This window comes from Micropterus salmoides, unplaced genomic scaffold (genome assembly GCF_014851395.1).
Source record: "Micropterus salmoides isolate LMB-PRFRI ecotype aquatic unplaced genomic scaffold, ASM1485139v1 Ms_hic_scaffold_21, whole genome shotgun sequence".
Taxonomy (NCBI): Eukaryota; Metazoa; Chordata; class Actinopteri; order Centrarchiformes; family Centrarchidae; genus Micropterus; species Micropterus salmoides.
This window is the reverse complement of record NW_024041262.1, coordinates 8,982,447-9,002,654: the sequence shown is the minus strand read 5'-3', so window position 1 is coordinate 9,002,654 and position 20,208 is coordinate 8,982,447. Positions and strand designations below refer to the sequence as shown.

The following is a 20,208-nucleotide window of genomic DNA, read 5'->3' as shown; positions in this document are numbered from 1 at the left end:
GCGTCGTTGTAAATAAATCCCGCCTCCTTCACTAGGATTGGCCATTATTTTAGATTGGCAGACACGTAACCAATAGACGAGCTGCTCTATACGCTTTTCAGCGTGCACGTTCACGTACCTGAGCGCGCCAGCCATTGAAACTAGTCTGGACTTGTGTGCTTGTGGGCAGAGAGTGGCAGAGCACGGCAAGTGGCGGAATGATCTTCTAGTGATTTAATATTGCTTCAGGTTATTGTTGTAATGCATTTAGTCCATATAGTTTGTGTGCATCATTAGAAAGATACATTGGTCAACTCGGTGACCCCAAAATACCGAACAGTGGCTAATTACAAGCTAAGCTAGCTAGCTAACGTAAACGTTGTCTGGGTAAAGTTAAAGTTGAAACTTCAGTTAACGTTAGTTAAACATAAATAATATCTTAATTAAACAGTATTAATATTTGTGAATTGCTTTGTCCTTTGCACAGTTATTGTTGTCTGATTAGCCTAGCACCACACTTTTATTTGCGTAGGTAACGTTAGTTACGTCTTTTGTGAAAGTTGAAGACTGCACAGCCTGTTTTAAACAGTTTATAAGCTCCGATTGTGAGCAGGGCAATTTAACGTTAGACATGATCTAACATCACTCAAAAATTTAACTCAGTGCTTTGTGTATGATTACTCCTTATGCAGGTCTGCCCCCTGCCTAGTCCTGAACGGCTGAATCCTTTGACAGAGCCAAAGCTGTACAAATGGCGGAGTGGAAATCCTACTACCAGAATGAGGAGGAGGAGGAAGAGCAAGAGGATGGAGAGCAGTCTGGAGGTTAGATATAAGCCTCCCCATTACATCACCTGAAGAGCAAATAAATTAATGTGATTTGTTCATTAATCCTTTCTATTAGAGTTTTCTCCACATTATTATATTCACTTTCATCAGTTAAGGATCTTTGACTTGATCACACTTTATAATGACCTGCAGTTTAGTGCTATAAGCTGCAGTTATTAACGTGTAATTTAACACGAGTTTAATATGTTATCAGAGAACATTTAAAACCAAGTCATAAGACATTGTCTAAACCCTAAAAAGCTACACAACAAAAAATCAGGCTCTCTGTCTTTGTCAGGTCATTACAAAGTCACAGGCAGAGACAGTTTGGTCTTCTTGGTTGATGCCTCCAAGGAAATGTTCATCAAAGGAGAAGATGGACAGCCCTCTAACTTCGACACAACCATGCAGGTAAGATGGGCATCTTAGTGTCTTTTGCTTTGTCTTAGTTGTGTATTAATTCTTTTGTTTGTCTACTAAACATCCCTGTAATGGAAATGGAGGTTGTAACTTGGATGCGCTTGGGAACTGCAAGAAATGTGCTGGAATTATCTCAAACATTATGTGTAGTTTGAGACAGCAAAGTTTATGAAAGGCATTTTGCAGCTTAAATAATACTTCGCACTAAAGTCTTAAAGAGGTGGTATTATGAATTTTTTGGCTTTTCCCCTCTCCTTTATTGAGTTATATATCTTTTATATTATTATCTTTGAAAAAGCCCAAAGTCCACCCCAAAGGGAGTTCCCATCTCCCACAGAAAGCTCTGCTCTGAACTGCCTGAAAACAGCTTGTTTGTAGTCCAGCCTTTACTTCCCTTTCTTGTGATGTCACAATGAAAATACGTGTCATAATGCTCGCTGACCGACACGCCCTCAAAAACACCGGTGGAAAAACACTGAGCTGCAGCACACCTCTCCTCTCCCTTCCAAACACTAGCTACCCTCCAAGCAGTCAATGACATAAAGTTGTTATTGTGATGTAGAGACGGAGCTCAGTTAAAACTTTATGGATGAAAGATACTTTTGTTACAGATTAATAACTCACCACTCTGAAACTCTTGCTCCAGTCCAAATTGCCAACCTGGTCGGCAACATGTAGCCTACAGCTGAATCGAAGCTGTTTACCGGCCTTTCGCTGACCTTTCTCTGCTTCTGATTGGCCAGTAGTCCTTAACTTAGAACTGCGCATGTGCAACTCCTAACAAAGATCTTGTAGAGACAAGATGTATCACTCCAGAGCTAAAACGAAGCGTTCAACACAGGGTGAAAAGAGGAGCTGCAGCAATGTGCAGTATAAGAAAAAATATGGTGTTTTTTGACAATTAAACTATGTAAACCTGTTCTGGTACAACCCCAGAATAGGATTTTGAACCTGAAATTGAGCATAATACCACCTTTTTAAAGTTATTTGAAGCAAAAGAGACATGAGAATACCTTTTGTCTATTAATAGTATCTCTGTCCTGTCCTTGTAGGTCGTGCGCAGTGTGTACACCAGTAAGATCATTCGCAGTCACAGGGACCTGATGGCTTTGGTTTTCTATGGCACGGAGCAGAGCAAAAACCCCAGGAACTCATTTAAGCATGTCTACGTGTACCACGATCTTGATGAGCCCGGTAACACGCTGCCTTTTCAAACTAACACATGATCACATGCCATCTGTAATGTTGTAGTTTTGCTGCAAGCACAAATGTGGCCACAATTCTTGTGTACAGACTTCATCCCTCAAATGTATTAAGATAAAACATATTTAACTTTGTAATTTAGCTATTAGAGGCTTTTTTCAATAAAACATAAGAGCAATTAAAGAAAATACCAATGCAAGTTGTAAGAACTATAAGAAATTTCTCTTAAATCAGGTACTTGGTATTTGGATCAGATTTTGACTCTTCCTTCATTAGAATCTGAGTAGCTGTTCTTTCTGAATTGTGAAACATATCCAACTTGTTTCTTCCCACAGGGGCAAAGCGAGTACAGGAAGTGGACGCTCTGCGTGGGGAAAAAGGTGCACAACTGGCGGAAGAGACAATGGGCAGCGGGGATGTGTCATTCGGCGACGCCCTGTGGTGCTGCGCTAACCTCTACAGTGACATCAAGCTACGCCTCTCACACAAGCGGCTTATGATCTTCACCTGCAGGGACGATCCACACGGGGGCGACACTGTGAAAGACCGACAGGCTCGCACCAAGGCCAGTGACCTCAAAGAGACTGGTATGACTGATGCAAAGGCTGCTCTTCTTTCATGAAAATCCGTAATACTGTTTTGGAGTGAAGCTAAACGCTGCTCTTGGAAGCTTCACTGTTTGCATGCAACTTTCAGTATACAGAAGAGTAAGCTATACACAGAAGCATTTATGTCCCCCCTCTCTCAGGTGTCATTATTGATTTAATGCATCTGATGAAACCGGGCGGCTTCGATGTCTCGTCCTTCTTTCGTGACATTGTAAGTCCACCTGAGGACGAGAGCGAGTTGGGGCTGCAGCTCGAGCCTTGTGACAAACTGGAGGACCTCCAGAAGAGGGTGCGGGCCAAGGAGCAGAAGAAGAGAACCATGGCCAGGTAGAGATAAGTGAGGCATGTCCATTTCCAGACAGATAAAAGTTATTCTTACTGTCTTGCTTGCTGCTTTTTAGTAACTCCCTTTTGCCTTTTTTACTTATTTACTCTGTGTTTTGCTTCCTTTGCGGCTAAACTTTGTGTCTTTTCAATCACTTAACTCCTCCTCTTTCTCTCTTCACACTACCCTGTCCTCTCTGCCATCTTTAGGTTAAACCTGTGTCTTGGTGAGGGCATAAACATAGCTGTGGGAATTTATGCAACTGCTGTGACAGCTCGGAAACCAGGTGCCATCAGACTTTACAGGGAAACCAACGAGCCAGTCCGCAGCAAAACCCGCACCTTCCACACCCAGACTGGCAGCCTGCTGTTGCCCAGTGAGATAAAGAAAGCCCAGGTCAGAGCAGACTTAATATATGCTAATTCTGGTTTGATTGTTTCATAAAAGTGTGTTTTTGTCTTACACTGTAAGTAAGGTTTTATAATAACTAACCGGTAATGCATCCTGAATTATGGTCTATTACCCACCAGAATGGCATGATGACTGTGGACTAACTGACCAGAAAAATGTATCAGCTACAGCAAACTGTACCTGCATTTAGTTGATGACGGACATACATCTCAGTGGTTATCAGTGATTTAATTCAGTGGTTTTGTTGGTTCTCTGATTTCTCGTCTGCTGTAGACATATGGCAAGAAACAGATCGTGATGGAGAGGGACGAGGTGGACGCCATCAAGAAGTTTGACGACCCTGGACTTTTTCTGATCGGATTTAAACCTATGGAGAAGCTCAAACTTCACCACCACATCCGACCTGCTGTCTTCCTCTATCCCGAGGAGGACGAGGTGAAAGGTAGCACAGTTTGTCCGTCTGCGCCTGATCGACTTGAAAACTGACAGGAAGAAATATTAAATTTCACATTATTTTCCAAAGAGTGTGAGGTGAGGGTGTGTGCTAATAGACCAAAAGATTGATCGACAGTGAACACACATTTTAGTTGTAGCCTTTGTGATAATTACTCAAAAACCATTACTGGCTTTCCCCAGATCAATCACAGTTCATATGAAACATCCCAGTGGGTCATCTCTGTTGGCAGAGCTGTAATATGTTCTGTGTTTTCCTCCTCAGGCAGCGCATGTCTGTTCTCTGCCCTGTTGACCAAGTGTAGCGAGAGGAACGTATTCGCTCTTTGCCGTTGCATCTCTCGCCGAAACTACCCGCCTCGATTTGCTGCCCTGGTGCCTCAGAAAGAGGAGGTCGACGAGGGGAAAGTACAGATTACTCCACCAGGTAATACACTGCTGCGGTTCAGCAGGAGTTTTACTGGGTTTAATTATTTCAAAGAGTCCCAAACTTAACAGGCCAACAACCACTAGTTTGTTTTTTAATTTCTACCACTGTGTTTTGCTTTTCTAGCATTTACAAAAAGCTGTTTAGTTAACAATGAGATAGGCAACTGTTTTATCATCTAGGTCAGTGTAGTGTACTGAAGCTTTATGACATCGTGTCATTTCTGTTGCCTGTGTCAGGTTTCAATGTCATCTACCTGCCGTATGCTGACGACATACGCACTCTGGATCCCCCCCGGTGCTCCGCGGCTTCACAAATTCAGGTGGACAAGATGAAAGAGATTGTCTCCAAGCTGCGCTTCAAGTACAGGTAGTTTCACGTGTTCGGCACGTAAAAGAGATCTTAGTTTAGAGGGTTTCTTAAAAACAGTTGAACTAGAGCGCTTTAATAAATTCTGTAATCCTTGCAAAACACTGGGGGACATAACATTTAACAAAATTTAACAAAAACTAGAGTAATTTATAGCACGACACTTTGTGGTGACAGATAGCAAGTGGGATCTCTGCTCATAAGAAAGTTATTCAATTGGTTTCTTTCTGTAACGTGTTTTACATTCTTTGTAATGTAATGCAGGAGTGACGCTTTTGAGAATCCAGTCATCCAGCAGCATTACAGGAACCTAGAGGCACTGGCTCTGGATATGGTGGCTCCAGAGGACGTAGAGGACCTCATCAGTAAGATGCAGACAGACAAACAGATCCTGGTTCCTCTCATGGCTGCTACTACTACTTGCTGTTTCTTCACCCTTTTTGTACCTGTCTGTCTCTCTTTTTGTGTGTCTCAGTGCCAAAGATAGACCAGATTGATCGCCGTCTGGGTCCTTTAGTTGAGGAGTTTAAAGATCTGGTCTACCCTGCCAATTACAACCCTGAGAGCAAACCAGCTGCCAAACGCAAAACAGGTTAAAGCTGAGTTTAAAACAACAAATAAGCAAAGTGGCTTTTTACTGTATCTTTGTTGTTTTGGCTTGTTTGTAACATAAGTTTGAATTGTTCTTCCCCAACACACAGTATCTGCAGGGATTTGATCGTGTAACTGATCAGTACTGATGACTTCTAAATACATCACTGGCTGCTGTATTCATTTTGTGGTGGTACTACAGTAACGATCCAATTATTCTTTTGACTGGATGTTTTCTCCATGCATGAACTTGCAGCTGATACCGGGGGCGGAGCTGAGAAGAAGCCTAAAGTTGAGGTGCCAGAAGACGAGCTGAGGGCCCACGTGCAGAACGGCACCCTGGGAAAGCTGACCGTGCCCGTATTGAAGGAGGCCTGTAAGCAATTTGGAGTTAGGACCACTGGGACCAAGAAGCAGGAGCTGATAGATGCTCTGACAGCCCGGCTGGGCCCATGAGGAGTTAAATGTGCAACTCCCTGTGCCTTCATGAGCTGGCAAACTTGTCCAGATCAGTGTCTCTGTCTAAAAATGTTCTCAGGCGCTTGGCACAAATCAAGTTCTAAAAAGTTTGCAATCCATTTTAAAAGCAGGTAATGGTTTTACATTTACTGTGTGGCCTGTGAATCTTTGGGCAGACCGGGACACTGTGTTCAATGTTCAGTGAAAAGGTTAAACCTGTTGCTTTACCAGCAGCATGGTTCAGTGCAGCTCAGTGCAAATGTCTGCAAGTAGTGTGTCACTCCAACATTACATGAATAATGTTTGTATGTTTAAAAAAAAAACAAGTCATTTTCTTGTGATCAAGAAAACTCAAACTGGTTGATGTGGGTTATGAAAATGTCCTGTATACATTGGAATACAGTCACATACTCAAAACTATATTGTAAGACTTGTTAATAATCTTGATTTCCATTAATAAAGAATTTTACAACCCTGCATATGGTTGGTAGTTTTATTTTAATTACTGCATTAGTCAGCATACTGTACATTTTAAGCAGCATATCCAGTTCTTCTTGTAGCAAGAGAAAAGGTGTGCCCTTCCTAAGCAAGACTGCAGCATTATCTGCATACTTGGACCTTCTCACTGCATTGTTTTTCCACACAGTACAATAAAGTAGGCACACTGTTGCTGAGGGCAGGCCGGCACAGGCAAAGGTTTCAGCAGCAGGAAGACAGGAACACATACAACTTTGACCTCATGTGAGTTGCATCAGGTTTTGACTGGAAGTAGATGGCATTCCTGTGGGAGGATTATTTGACAACACACGAGGTATTGGAGCTTTAGCAACACTTTGCGATTGTTATGGGTTTAAACAGACAAACCAGTTAATGTTATTTAAAGTTTTCTGTTTTTGTTATCCTGTCTTGAAACCTTGCTACATGTTAACAACTGCTTGATTATGGAGCGATTATGGAGCTTTTCCTAGGTCTGAACTAACTGACATGCTGTGAAAATGATACCTAGGCGTGTTACTTTTGTTGTAATAAGAGATTTAATCGTGAAATTATTCGTGGTTTTAGGGAGTTGTTTGTATAATGACATCTACTTTGCAAAACATTTGTCAAACCTGTCTGTTGTAACGTTTAGGGCTTTTATATTGACATTTCTGAGCGGAAGTGGTCTCGCGAATTTTCGCAACCTTGACAGTAGGTGAAGTTCCGTCAACTGCAGCGAAATGGAGTGTCAATGTGAGAAGGAGGATGCCATTACAGGTAAGATGGAATTATAAAAACTCATCAAATATACATTTAAAGACATAAAAATGTATTCACTACTTTATCGGTATTGTATTTTTGTCATTTTAACTTCCATAGTATGACAATACAATTACAATTTTGACTTAATGAGATGTTAATTACTGGCTTAGTGGGTTTTATATTATAATATTGTGTCTTCATGGTAACAAAAAACATGTCATTAGATATGTAAAATGTTCAGTCTGGACTGAGGCGTCCATAGTCTACAACGTGAATTAGCGGCAACATCTTTTCAACTTCCCGGTTAGTCTTTCAAAATAAAAATCAGAACTCAACTTTCCCATTCTGACAATTTGAGAAAATTAACAAAGGATGAAAACACTTTATGTTATATATTATATATAATTATATATTATACTATTAACCAAAGTATTTTATGCATTTTTATGTAATAAATGATTTGAAACACATTTCTAAGCAGTAGCTTTGTTAACTGCCACATTTAAAACTGTGCTAGAGTTTTCTGCAATGTAAAAACAATGGAATGAAAGAGACTGTGATGATTAATAAGAGAGTTTTTACTTTGAATGTAAATGTTGAAATGTCTACACACACATACACATTACACACACACACACATACACATAACATACACACACACACACACACACACACACACACACACACACACACATTCCTGTACGTGCCTCATAGTGAGGTCCAGGTTAATTAACTGCTGGAGTGAGGACCACCCTTTCTACTATACTTAGAGACAAATGCATGATAGATTCCAACACTGGGTGGCACCTTGATGCCAGTTTCCACCTCAGTTCCTTAAAAAACATGAAGGAAATTTTTAATTTTTTTAACCCAGTTTACCACTGGAGTGGGGACCTTTTCAAGGGGGCGCTATTGAGTTCGTTTCAGAATGGACTAGTTTAACTACCTTCTATTTTTAGCATTAAATTTAATAATTTTAATGTTCTAGTATAACACATTATGTAAAAATAAGTCAGTATGGGCATTTTTAAAAAGAATTGCCCAGTCTGAGATTCATAGATAAGCAGAATACCTAAATTTATGGAGGTGACCATCGATTTGACTGCTGTACAAACATACATACTTACTGGTCAATTACTGCTTTACTAAAGTAAATATAACTTGAGCAATCCACATATACAACTTTCAACAAAGCTGCAGGGATATAAAAGAAATCCATTTTATTTATTCATTTAGCTGAAGCTTTTATCCAAAGTGACTTACAATTGCTATACATGTCGGAGGTCGGAGGTCGCACGCCTCTGGAGCAACTAGGGTTAAGTGTCTTACTCAGGGACACAGTGGATGGTTCACAGTGGGGGATTGAAGTGCGCTATCACCACCCCCAAATCCATTGTTTATTAAGCATAAACAGAAATAAATTATTCCAGAAACAAACTATTGCCTCTTGTACAACTCAAAAAATACAGTAAAGTGTACTGTATCATAACTACTATTAATTCACCAATTAAAGTGAGGGCCAATATGAAGAAAATTGATATTATCAGACAATCAATTGAAAACAAGGAACACTGTCTTGCAAAGTACAATGAAAACAAAATAATCCTTTGAATTTTTTACAACTGGTTTTGAGTTTTAGGAACGCTGAACACTAGCTTATTGTGGCTAGTCTTGCCTTTTTACAGTACATCATCTGACACTATATGGTCCAGGATAGATTAATTTCAGATTATTATCAATCAGTAGTTCAGTAGGAGACTGTAAATGGCAAAAACATTTGGCTTTTGAATTCTTAAGAATACGTGAAGCGCCGCTTCGTCTAAGGGTCACAATTGTGTTGTACACAAAGTTTGACATCTTTCCATGACCCTTGAGCCAAGGTCTTTTCTCCATGTATACATTGCTCACAGTCCTTTTTTCCAGGCACTCTACATCGCAGTTCTCTCTACCTCACTCCATGCTCTCTTGCTCTCTCATGTTTGACTTTGTTCTTCTGTGGAAGCCTGGGGGTCTCATCTACAACAGGAACAGACAAACATCATTTCCTATTAGTCGATGAAACAAGTGCTTTAATTAAATGTGACAACCAAGAACTGACAGATGATTGCAACTCTCTTACCATGGGACAAAAAAGGTTAATTGTTAAAGGTCACAAAAACACATTTAATATTTACCATCATCAGTGTTGGGCAGTAACGCTTTACTGTAATAATATTACTTTTCCCTGTAACTAGTAGTGTAATTGTAAAGTGAAGTGTAGTTACTTTTCTAAAAAACTCGTTACTAAACGCACCGTCCTTGACATGAATCCACGACTGTGCGGCAGCTCAGCGGTACCGTATGTAAAGACCATAGCATACTCGCGGTTGTGAATACGATATTAGTTAATAATTCGGGAGAGATGCTTTGTTTGGGGGCAAAGGCAGGGTGGTAGTGAAAGCAGTGTTTCCCATAATTAGCCTATAATTTGGTTAATTGTCAACGCTGACCACCACATTAATTTAAAAATTTTTTTACTAGGCATATTTAAAATCATGTTTGACCGAGGAGCTGTATTGAGGAGCAAATATTCGTGCAGCACCTCCTGGCTCGCGCTCTCTTTCTCTCTCGTGAACACCGCTGCACAAACTTGTCCAAAGTCTGTGTTCGGTCCCGTTCATACAGTGTTTACTGGGAGGCTGCTGAGCGCGGTGTCGTTGCACGCTTGGCTCCTGTTCTGGTGCCCAAACCAGCGCCGCTTGCTGAGGCCTAAAACCTCCAGTGCCTGAGTAGAGGTGTAACGTTAAACACAAAACACTCCCAGGTGCTGCGAGCTCCCAGTCCGGGCTGAGTCAGCTACGACCACTAGGCTAACTGAGCTTATAAGATCACAGCAGCTACTTAATGGCACTTAGCAGTTACTTTAGCAACAAGTAACACATCTGTTCATCAGCAACCTCCGTAAATCACAGAGAGTTGAGACAGAGTAGCTGGGGGACACGGGGAACTTTAATGTTATTTTATGAGGCCCAACAGTTACTGTGTTGCCTTAGTAGACAGCAGAGGACGCAGACAGAACTAAATAGATTGTGATCTGTAGCACGACAGTAATGATCTCTCTGAAAAGATAGATCGTGGAGACATTTTAATCGTCCACAATCTAATATTGCCCACCCAGTAATAAGTAAAGTAATACTTTAAAGGAGTAATAACTAGTAATATATAATAATTTCTGAGTAACTTGCCCAACACTGACCATCATAAATTAGAAAAGAGTTACAAACAAACACTCAAACAAAAGTACACATACACTTACAGTAAGAGTAAAGTAGTACTCTACTTGTCTTTTGACTGAGTTAAAGTATGAAACAAAGGCAGGAGTTTTTGTATATTTCATAATTAAAGCAATTTAACTCACCATCAGTGAGTTCTCCTTATCTCTAACTCAGCGCAGGGGTCAGAACCTCCATCTGAAAAACAAGAGCATACAAAAAGTAACACCTCATACTATATAGTGTGGGTAAGGCTGCATCCTTCTGTATTTGTTAACTGTTAGAGAGTTGAAAAGTGTTTCAGGTTTTAAATGGACAGCATCCTTACTGCCAAAAACATATTATCCACTGGTCTTCCTCTCTTCACTGTGTGTGGGGTGGAGGTGAAAGTGAGACTTTCACCTGTGAAAAACAGCAACAGTCATTTATTATTACTCTGTGCTCTAATAAAAACCCAAGTTGCAGAGTACAAAGACTGCCGGTGAATAAAAGGAGTTTTAAAATGACTTGTCTTGACCTTCCAATGTTACTGGCCTGTATGGATCAGTTACACCATTTTCACTATACTAAAACTAGAGCAATTACACACCCAATACCTCCTTTGCGAGCATTTTCTTTCCTTTCTTCATTTTCTTTTTGTTAAACATATTTCACATACTTGTTAGTGTTGTTTAGATTTTTTTATATAACACTCGGCTAATTTTGTTAGGCCTTTTTTAAATAATGACTGCACATACAGTATAAACACCGTCCGTGGAAATTGTGGTACTGACAGAGGATTAATCAGATAATTGCACACTAATAATTATACGAGGACTGAATATCAACTGCTCTTCTAAAGGTGTAACTGTTTCTACAGTGTATATATTCGCGCAACATCTCTCGCTCACTCTCTCCGTCTCTCATGAACAGCGCTGCACAAATCTCTCCAACACAAAGCTGTCAATGTCAGAGACCCACCTTAGTTGGTATAGGGAATTAAACCTGAACGTGTCACTTACAATCGATGCCGTAGCGGTGAGAGTCGAGCTTTCAGTACAACGTAAACAAAGACAGCAGCATGTAACCTTTCAGACCCACCGCACAGAAAGAGGCCCATTATTTCAGCGACTTGCGCCGCGCTAGGGCACTTTGTTGCTGTGTAGAGGATCGCGCACAGCACGCCATGCCGCAGTCGAAGTACTTTTGTGCTGAACCCAGCGCAAATCGCTTCTTTTCTGAAAGGTTCTTTATGGAAGAACATAGTCCTTTCAATACCTTCCGTCACTGAACATTTAACGTTACATCTGTGTTGAAAAAATGTTGCCAGGTGTAAAACACTACATAACATCAGGAGCTTTTAGACTTTCAGGACTGTAGGCTACCAATTACCTGCATTTCAGTTATTAATAACACTGCATGAATGATGTCTAGATGAGAGTTGATGACAACAATTCAGTTTATTTCCCTCTTATTAACAGTTTCCCCTGGGGAATAAATGAAGTTAATATTCCTCTTATAGTAATAATACTTATATATATAGAAACACAATTGTTAATGTAATTTAATATTAAAAATCAACTTAAGTTATTACTAGTGAAAATTAATGCATAATCGTGAAACCGTGATTATTTCTCTGACAATAATCTGTAATCGTTGCATCCCTATTGATGATAGGGCTGGGATATCTGTCACAATTTAGGGTGCTATGATTACATAACAATAATAATTCCCAATGTATCTTTGTGGGTATAAAATTTTTGTTCCATAGAATTACTTTATGAAGACCACATTCATAACAACCTAATCATTAAAACCAATATAATAATCACTTATTTCCATTTGCTTTATTAATACAATCAAAGTACACAAACTGACAAGTATGTAACTGAATTGAATCTTGACTAATAAACTGTTGACATCTTTGAACAGACTCCACTTATTTTTCAGTAGGTCGTTTACTTGTCATCCACTCTCAACGTTTTACCACATTACGACTGTCGCAGCAAGAACTGCATGGTATCTACAACTTTGCAAGTTGACAAGGCACAGCAACAAACTGACTGCAGTCCCACTGACATCTTGCTCTCAGGATTGGCCAAAAAGTTGCAGTCTCTGCCTGGGACTCTACTTTCATTTAAAAAAGAAATCTGCCATCAACTTTTGTCTGAGAGAACAGAACGAGCAGGGACTGATTTGAGTTCATGCTCAGGACAAAGGCTTTTTTACATAGTCATTTTAGTAGTATAGTGTTGAATAATACAAATAAATTATGTTAATAACTGACAATTAACGTAAAAGTTAATTTACCTTGAAGAAATAGTTTTTTGGGGGAATACATGTATTGTCTTTCTTTCTGAGAGTTTATTGAGAAGATCAAATCACTTTAGTGTGCATGCTAAATATAAATAAATCTATATTATCTAAAGCTAATTGGCTGCTGGCTCTAACTCCATATTTAGTGAATAGACATGACAGTCCTTTACTTTTCTCATCCAGCACTTGGCGAGAAAGTGAATAAGCACACGTACCAAAATGTTGCAACTGTTCTAACATGTCATAATATAACATCCATAACTTCACTAGAAGTTTTAGTCCGTGTACACGGTGACAGCATGCGTGCTGGTCAGGACTGGTAAATGAAACTGTTGAAACACGAGAGACTGGCTTGTGCTGAGTAGGGATGCAACGATTACAGATTTTGTTGGTACGATTATAGTCAGAGGAATAATCACGGTTTCAAGATTATCATGATTATTATGCATTAATTAATTTAACAACACTAGTAATTACTTAAGTAGGTTTTTAATATTACATTAACAATTATAAAACTATAATATTTAAGTATTATTATTAATATAAGAGGAATATTAACTTTATCTCCCAGGGGAAATTGTTATTGGGGAGGGGAATAAACTGAACTGTTGTCATCAACTCTCATCCACATGTATAAGTTTTAGTGAAAATGATGATGAATGTTCAATGATGAAAATTGAGAACATGTCTCATGCAGCGTTATTAATAACTGAAATGCAGGTAATTGGTAGCCCACAGTTCTGGAAGTTTATAAGCTCCTGATGTTCTGTTAGTGTTTTACACCTGCAACATTTTCTCAGCACAGACAGGAGGAAGCAACAGGATGTTAAATGTTCAGTGACTGAAGGTCGGCAGAGGACAACGTTCTTCCATAAAGAACCTTTCACAAAAGAAGTGATTTGCACTGTGTGGAAGCTGGGTTCAGCGCAAAAGTTCAGCTACTTTGACTGCTGCTTGCGTGCGAGCTCGTCAAGCTTTGGCGTGGCACAAGCCATTGAAAATAGGCCTCATAGCGCAGCGGTGCTGTCGGTTACACCTGCTTTGTTTGTTTATGTTGTACTGAAAGCTCGATCTCAGTGCGACAGCATTGATTGTAAGTGTCACAATTATATTTAATTCCCCAACAACCTGCCACATTATTTAAATAAGTTATTATGTATTACCTTTACTTACTTATTTTAAAACAATTGTAAAATGGGTCGCCAAATTTACTTGGGCAGCTGTTAATCTACCTGGACGGCCCGCCCAAGTAAACCCTATGTGTGGGAAACGCTGATTAATTAACCGTGACGTTTTAAAGCACGGTTAATAGTGAAATCCAGCAATCGCTACATCCCCAGTGCTGAGCAATATCCCATTCAGTCAGCTGTTTACCCCAACCCCTTGTAAAATGTAGCTTTTCCACTGCAGGCTATATAAATCCATCTCGCCTGATGTTAGCAGTAAGATTACTGGCAGCTAAAGTTCAGGAACAGCGTTAAGATTAAGTACTGTAAAATAATCACAACTTCTAAGCCTGCAGATATTCAATTTCTGATTAGGGCTGTACGTAACGATTATTTTTCAAGTCAATTAATCAAACGATTATTTTTTCAATTACCCAATTAATCTAACGACTAATTTTCTGTATTCTAAAAGGAAAAAAGTTGCCTATTACTCGATTAACATACCAATTTATCCAAAATAAATATCAAAAACATTCCTAATAAATAAATCTATATTTTAATCATCCTGATGAAGCACATTAGAATAATGTGTGTGTATATATATATATATAAAAAATAAGAATAGCAGCAAATCTTAAAATGAATCAAATTTCCACGCCATTGATGTGTTGTGATAACAACAATAACAGACATTAATTATTAGGCTACTTTACTTAAAACTTTTAATGTTTTTGACATGGATTAATTTCAATATTGAGTACTGCAGTATGATAATCAAATGTATTTCTGCATCAGTGTCGGGCAAAGAAAACAATTGAAAGGATTCACAGACTGTACAGACAGTCACAGATCGTCTGTAATGTTAGTTTCAGCTGTTTTCTCGCTCATATGTGGCCGTTAATTAAAACAGAAAATATGAAACGGCCGAACGTTCGATGTCTTGAGGTGTAACGTTATGCTACAATGACAGCAGCGGGGCAAAAATTACTTTTAACATGAAAGCGATTAAGAAATACTACGTGTCCTTGTGCTGATGATGTGCCATGCTCGTGTGGCGACAGAAAGTAAATAGGATTTGCGGTGCTGCCGTCAGTGCTCCAGGATACTTTCGCTCACGTGTTCATGCTGCTTCACGTATTCGTGGACAGTTGTGCTGCAGTGAAGCTTTTCTCAGATCACAGAGACTGTCTGTCTAAAATACTTCCAAACTTTAGATGGTCGAAGGCACGGTCTTGTAGCTGGAGCTTGTCCGGGGGAATCCTGCCAACACTGGATCGACTATGTTGACGAATTGCCCGAGCCCTAAATTCCTGTTTATATTATCGGTCTGCAGCTGATATTGTTTCATTTAAAAATGTCAGCTTTAACGCTGAATCACAACTACTACTACTTTTACAGTGAAGAAAGAAGTCAGTGTCAGGATGGAGTAAAGAGTTTGTAAAGGCACATACCTGTGTTTGACTCATAGCGATCTCTTCCTGGACCTAACACCAATGAGAATAATGAAAATGATGTCATGTTATACTCTGAACAAAATATAAAAATAACAATGTGTAGTAGTAATATTAAGTGATACAGTACTGCTGCATTTCATATCATATAATACATCTCTCTACACAGTGAGAGAGAGAGAATAAACACATGTTTTAAGTGAATTGGACACCCTGTCATAAATACGAGGTTACGTCTCAAGTCTCCAGTGAGACAATGTGCCATTTGTGCTTTGTTTCCAGATACTGCTTTATACTCAGTAGCGACTATTCAGGACACCTGTACAATCTACTGCAATTCTGTACAACAGGTTCAGTTTCTGACCATTTTGTCAGGAATGTGTAAATTCAGTTCTGTTTATTACTAAGCCTATAGTTCAAGGTGTTGTTACACTGAAAGGTGATTTTGCTCTCCCTGTTTATATATATGAGTAGGGCGGAATATTAAACACATCTGAATATGATGTAGTCCAGTACAACATTTTCACCAACTATGACCTCAGTGCTAAAAAATTTAATTCACTTAACACCTATATGACTGTGTCAAAAAAGAAAACTGATTAAAGGCATCATTAAAGTAGACTTTGTGGCAGCACTGTTGTAATGGATTGTATAAGACTTTACAGGTGTACTTTATAAAGTAAGTGTTACTTTTTGAAAATCCGTTGCAGGCTGCGGGCAGATTTTACCTAATTTTATAAACAAACTGTTGTCAGGAAACATCACGTTTTCTTCTTTTTATGGTGGCAACTGTTATTCAGCTCTCCCTGTCAGAAGCTTTCCCTCCACTAACTAAACAGACAGTCACAGAGGTGGGAGTGAGACAGGCAATAGGAAAGGGTACTAAATCAATCAAGTAGTAGCTGATAAATATTTAATTTTCACACAATAAGCCATGAGAACAGAGCTGCTTTGGGATCAAAATAATAATAAAAAGACTGTGTTACATCTACTTCAGTGTCCTCTCTCAGGTGTAATGTTGGCTCACCTGTCTTGGGCCACATCCGCACTACTACGTTTCTGTTTAAAAGGAGATTTAAACCAAAAACGATCTCCGTCCCCAGCAGCATTTTATCTGCATAACAGAATGGATCTCTGTCTCTGAATACGTGAAGTGGCCGTCCACATAGCCTACACTGAGCATGCGCGTGCCGGTATAAACAGGAAGCACATTGTCTACTTCGCATTAGTAGAAGATTTGTTAAAAGAAGAAGGTACTACTACAGACTAAAAACCACACCAGAGATAGTTCTGCATGGATCTAACACGAGGTGGAATTGTTACTGACAGTAACAGGGGAGTTAAAAGCAGCTGTGGCAGCAGAAAAAACAGACTGGGATTTGTCGCAAAGCAAATACGGCCTCATGCACAGTAGCCTATAAGTGTATTGTTATTTACACAGAAAAAATATTTACAATTTAACAGCACTATTCTGTTGCATCTGCACTAAATCCATTAAATATGCACTTCTGCCATCATGTTAAACCATGTACCTATCAATTGTGTGCTGGAGATCTGACTGGAGCGGTTCTGGAGCCACTCAATTAAAGTTAGAGCTTGCTGTTTTCTTCCATTCAAAATAATATTGCACATTAACATCATTTGACAAGAAGCAGAAATATCTATAAATCTTACCTGCTCTGAAATTGCCTCTTGCGTCGGTTAAGATGAAGTCTTCGTCTTTAAATTTTTCAAACAAATCTCTCCAAACTCCTGCTAACAAATCTCTCCAAACTCCGGCCACGCTCTGTTTTCTTCTGCTCCTCTCTGCTGCGCTGCTGAAAGGTTGGGGGAGGGGGGCAAGTTCCAGGTGCAGGGGGGCGTGTCCCTCCGCTGATGGCCCATTAATTAAGCCTGAGCCGAGAGGCTGCAAAGTCACCACAATATTCTCCACTTCTCAGCTCTGACACAGAGGCCTGTGTTACAGGCTACAGTGTTTAAAATAAAGCAAGAAACACATTTATCAGTGACAGTAGAAACACCAGGCTTTACATACTGTTAGAAGTAAAATTTCATATATTTAAAATTTTACTTAACTAAAAGTATAAAAGTACCATAAGCAAACACCGTAATTTAATTGTTGACTGTATTTTATTCATCTAAATCTGAAATGCAGCTAGTAACAAAATCTATACAATTTTAGACGTATAAAGAAAAATGGTGGTTTTAGAGAGTCTTGAATCTGTGGAACTGTACAGGCCACTTTGTGTGTATTTGTATATGGGGCAGCGGAGGTTTAAGGGGGACCTCAACACTGTCAGGAGAACTGTCTGTGTTCCCTCCACATTTGCCCAGGTTCTGGCTAAGACATCATAGGAAGAGACTTGAGGGAGATGCTTTGCTCAGTCTTATTAATGGCTCTTTTTTGTCCTCAGGAGATAAAAAAGGATGCCCTGAGCACATTTTGAATACTGTACCTTCTGTTTTAAGTGCAACAACTTTTCCAGTGCACCATCCAGCTGATAGTTACTTTAAATATAGTACAATGGTCCCTTACTCAAGAAAAGTAGAAATAGATATTTATCACAAGTCCTCAAAAAGGTATAAAAGTATTCCATAGTCATAGTGAATATACTTAAGTATCAAAAGTAAAAGTGCTCATTCTGTATGACATTGTAGTACCTCAGTTCATGCATGCATTCTGTCCTTAATGAATTAATCTCCAAACATCAGTGGTTGGTGTTCCAGTTATGCTGGCTGTAACAAAGTTGTGCAATATTTTCATTGACAAATAATTATTTTTCTTCATCTCAGTAACTTTATAGGGTTCAGATAAACAGCAATAAATACAATACAGGATTTAAAAATGTAGGGGAGCAAAAGTATAAAGCCCCTAAAATGAAAATACTTAACATTTACAGGAATCATATGTGAGGTTTCTTTGGCTCTTTCTCTGGTCTCATATGGTGCAATGTTCAGGGTACTTAAATTAAATTAGACTTATTCAAGATCAGTTAGAGATCTCTTGTTTTGATTGAGGAAGATATAAATGAGATGATATGTGGTTGTTTCTCCTGAGTTGAATTTAAGACGTAGGAGAAAAAATCCTTTGGTCTCACCTTAGTATAAAAGTAAATATTTTCTATTGAGGAGAAATTAAAGAAACACCTATATCTCTTCTTGGATTTTGCTTTTCTCTGTGCAAGCACCTGCAATGTAATCAAATAATCTACAAAGTAACAAATGTGAATCATTTTGGTTGGGAGGGTGGAGGTGGGTGCCATTATAAATGTACCTGAGCTGCCATTTCAGTGACTGACATGTTTTTATATCTTATGTAAAACAGGACATGATCCTGGATCATAGTAAAGATTTTCTCCAAAAATGATTGTTGTAAAACTCTCCCTGCTCTCTAAAACCATTTTTAAGGAACGAAGGCAATCCTTAGTGTCATTAGTCATTAGTATGCAGGCCATAATTTTCCTTTGGTGAGTTATTGTGTAGGCACAGAGTCTCTAAGACCAGCTACAGGTACCACTGAGGAACTAGGAGAGCAAAGAGGACCCAGGAGAGAGGTCATGTCCGTGTGACCGAGCTGCGTGATGTGGCTGTGGAGGCTGCTCAGTGACTACCATAGTATTTGACAGGCTGAGGTCTTCTATCTTGTCCCATTCAGTAGCATAGCCAGGAACACCAGACAGGACACTGAGGATTCTCCTTGGAGTCAAACAGGTTGGTGACCAGCTGTCCAAAGTGCTGCCAAAGTTAGATCTGTCCAAATACAGGTGGAGCTGCCGCTCACTCCAGTGGCTCCCTGAACATCACACCCTCTGGGCCTACTGTATCCCTGCCCTGTAGCTGCTGAGGCAACTAAAGCTGTGCACGCTTTCACCATCTATTGTATGTGTGTGTTTTAATGAATAAGAGGTTACAAGAAACAACATTTATTTGTTAAACACAGTAGCAATATCTGTCCAAGCACTGTCCTCCAAAAGCATGTATATTTAAGTTTTCATGTTCCCTCTCAGGTCACAGTGCTGTAACCACATGTGTAAATATTGTGAGCAGGGCCAGTGTGGAGACAGCTGAGGTGAATTAACACAAAGTAGTCTGTGTGTTGGAAAAACTAAATTCATAAATCATTTAGGTCAAATTTTTCAAATCATGTTCCTGAAAATAAACTTTCCCCTCCTCTCCTAGCTCCCTATGTAAGCTGTCACCAAGCTGTGTCTGGTTACCATAAAAAAGATCACAGATCAAATTATTACTTTACAGTTGACTCTTTTTTTTGCTGGTCTCTACAGACAACTCTCAATTTTAGATTTATTTTCTGCTGTTCTTCTCTTACCCTGGGATTACTTGCTTTAGATAGATCTTGGCTTCATTACATTTTTCCTTAAGAGACATTTAGGTTTCACAGATCAGAATTCATTAGCCTAGCTCAATAGCTCAGCAAAAAAACAGGTCTGATAGATGCACGAATCTGAGGCTTGAAAGAAGGCCTGAAGTGCTTGGGTTATGGCTAAAAAGACCAACTCATTCTTATTTACAGGTCATCCAATACTGCATAGACTACTATTACACAACCCTGAAGATGGGTTTGTAAATGTATTTATTCTTGGTTTTAAGATTTTATATCAGCATGACAATTATAATCTGTTCTGTTAGCTAGAGTAAGCATAACACAGAATAATAAAAATAAAAGGTAATAACAATGAGATACAGAATAAATTATTTTTAAATGGGAAATAAAAC

At 39.2% G+C, this 20,208-nt stretch overlaps 1 protein-coding gene and 1 long non-coding RNA gene across 3 annotated transcripts; one reads left to right on the top strand and one right to left on the bottom strand.

Moving 5' to 3' along the window:
- The first annotated feature begins 109 nt into the window (after nt 1–109).
- xrcc6 (X-ray repair complementing defective repair in Chinese hamster cells 6) lies at nt 110–6,551 on the top strand. 2 transcript variants are annotated; one of them, XM_038736089.1, is made up of 13 exons: nt 110–185; nt 672–803; nt 1,105–1,217; nt 2,279–2,420; nt 2,765–3,016; nt 3,178–3,364; nt 3,572–3,758; nt 4,047–4,215; nt 4,492–4,653; nt 4,893–5,022; nt 5,287–5,387; nt 5,498–5,614; nt 5,870–6,551. In XM_038736089.1, exons 2-13 carry the CDS (start codon nt 731–733, stop codon nt 6,067–6,069), a joined length of 1,833 nt encoding a protein of 610 aa, XP_038592017.1. In that variant the 5' UTR covers nt 110–185; nt 672–730; the 3' UTR covers nt 6,070–6,551. The 2 variants fall into 2 exon arrangements, with proteins under 2 accessions (XP_038592017.1, XP_038592018.1); XM_038736090.1 differs by having other exon boundaries at nt 143–228.
- A 2,105-nt stretch (nt 6,552–8,656) lies between these two features.
- On the bottom strand, nt 8,657–18,351 carry LOC119915846. Its single transcript, XR_005447013.1, has 4 exons — nt 17,149–18,351; nt 15,475–15,507; nt 10,709–10,760; nt 8,657–9,327 (listed from the first exon to the last, which is right to left on the bottom strand). It is a non-coding gene; the product is annotated as an uncharacterized LOC119915846 (long non-coding RNA).
- Nucleotides 18,352–20,208: the final 1,857 nt, after the last annotated feature.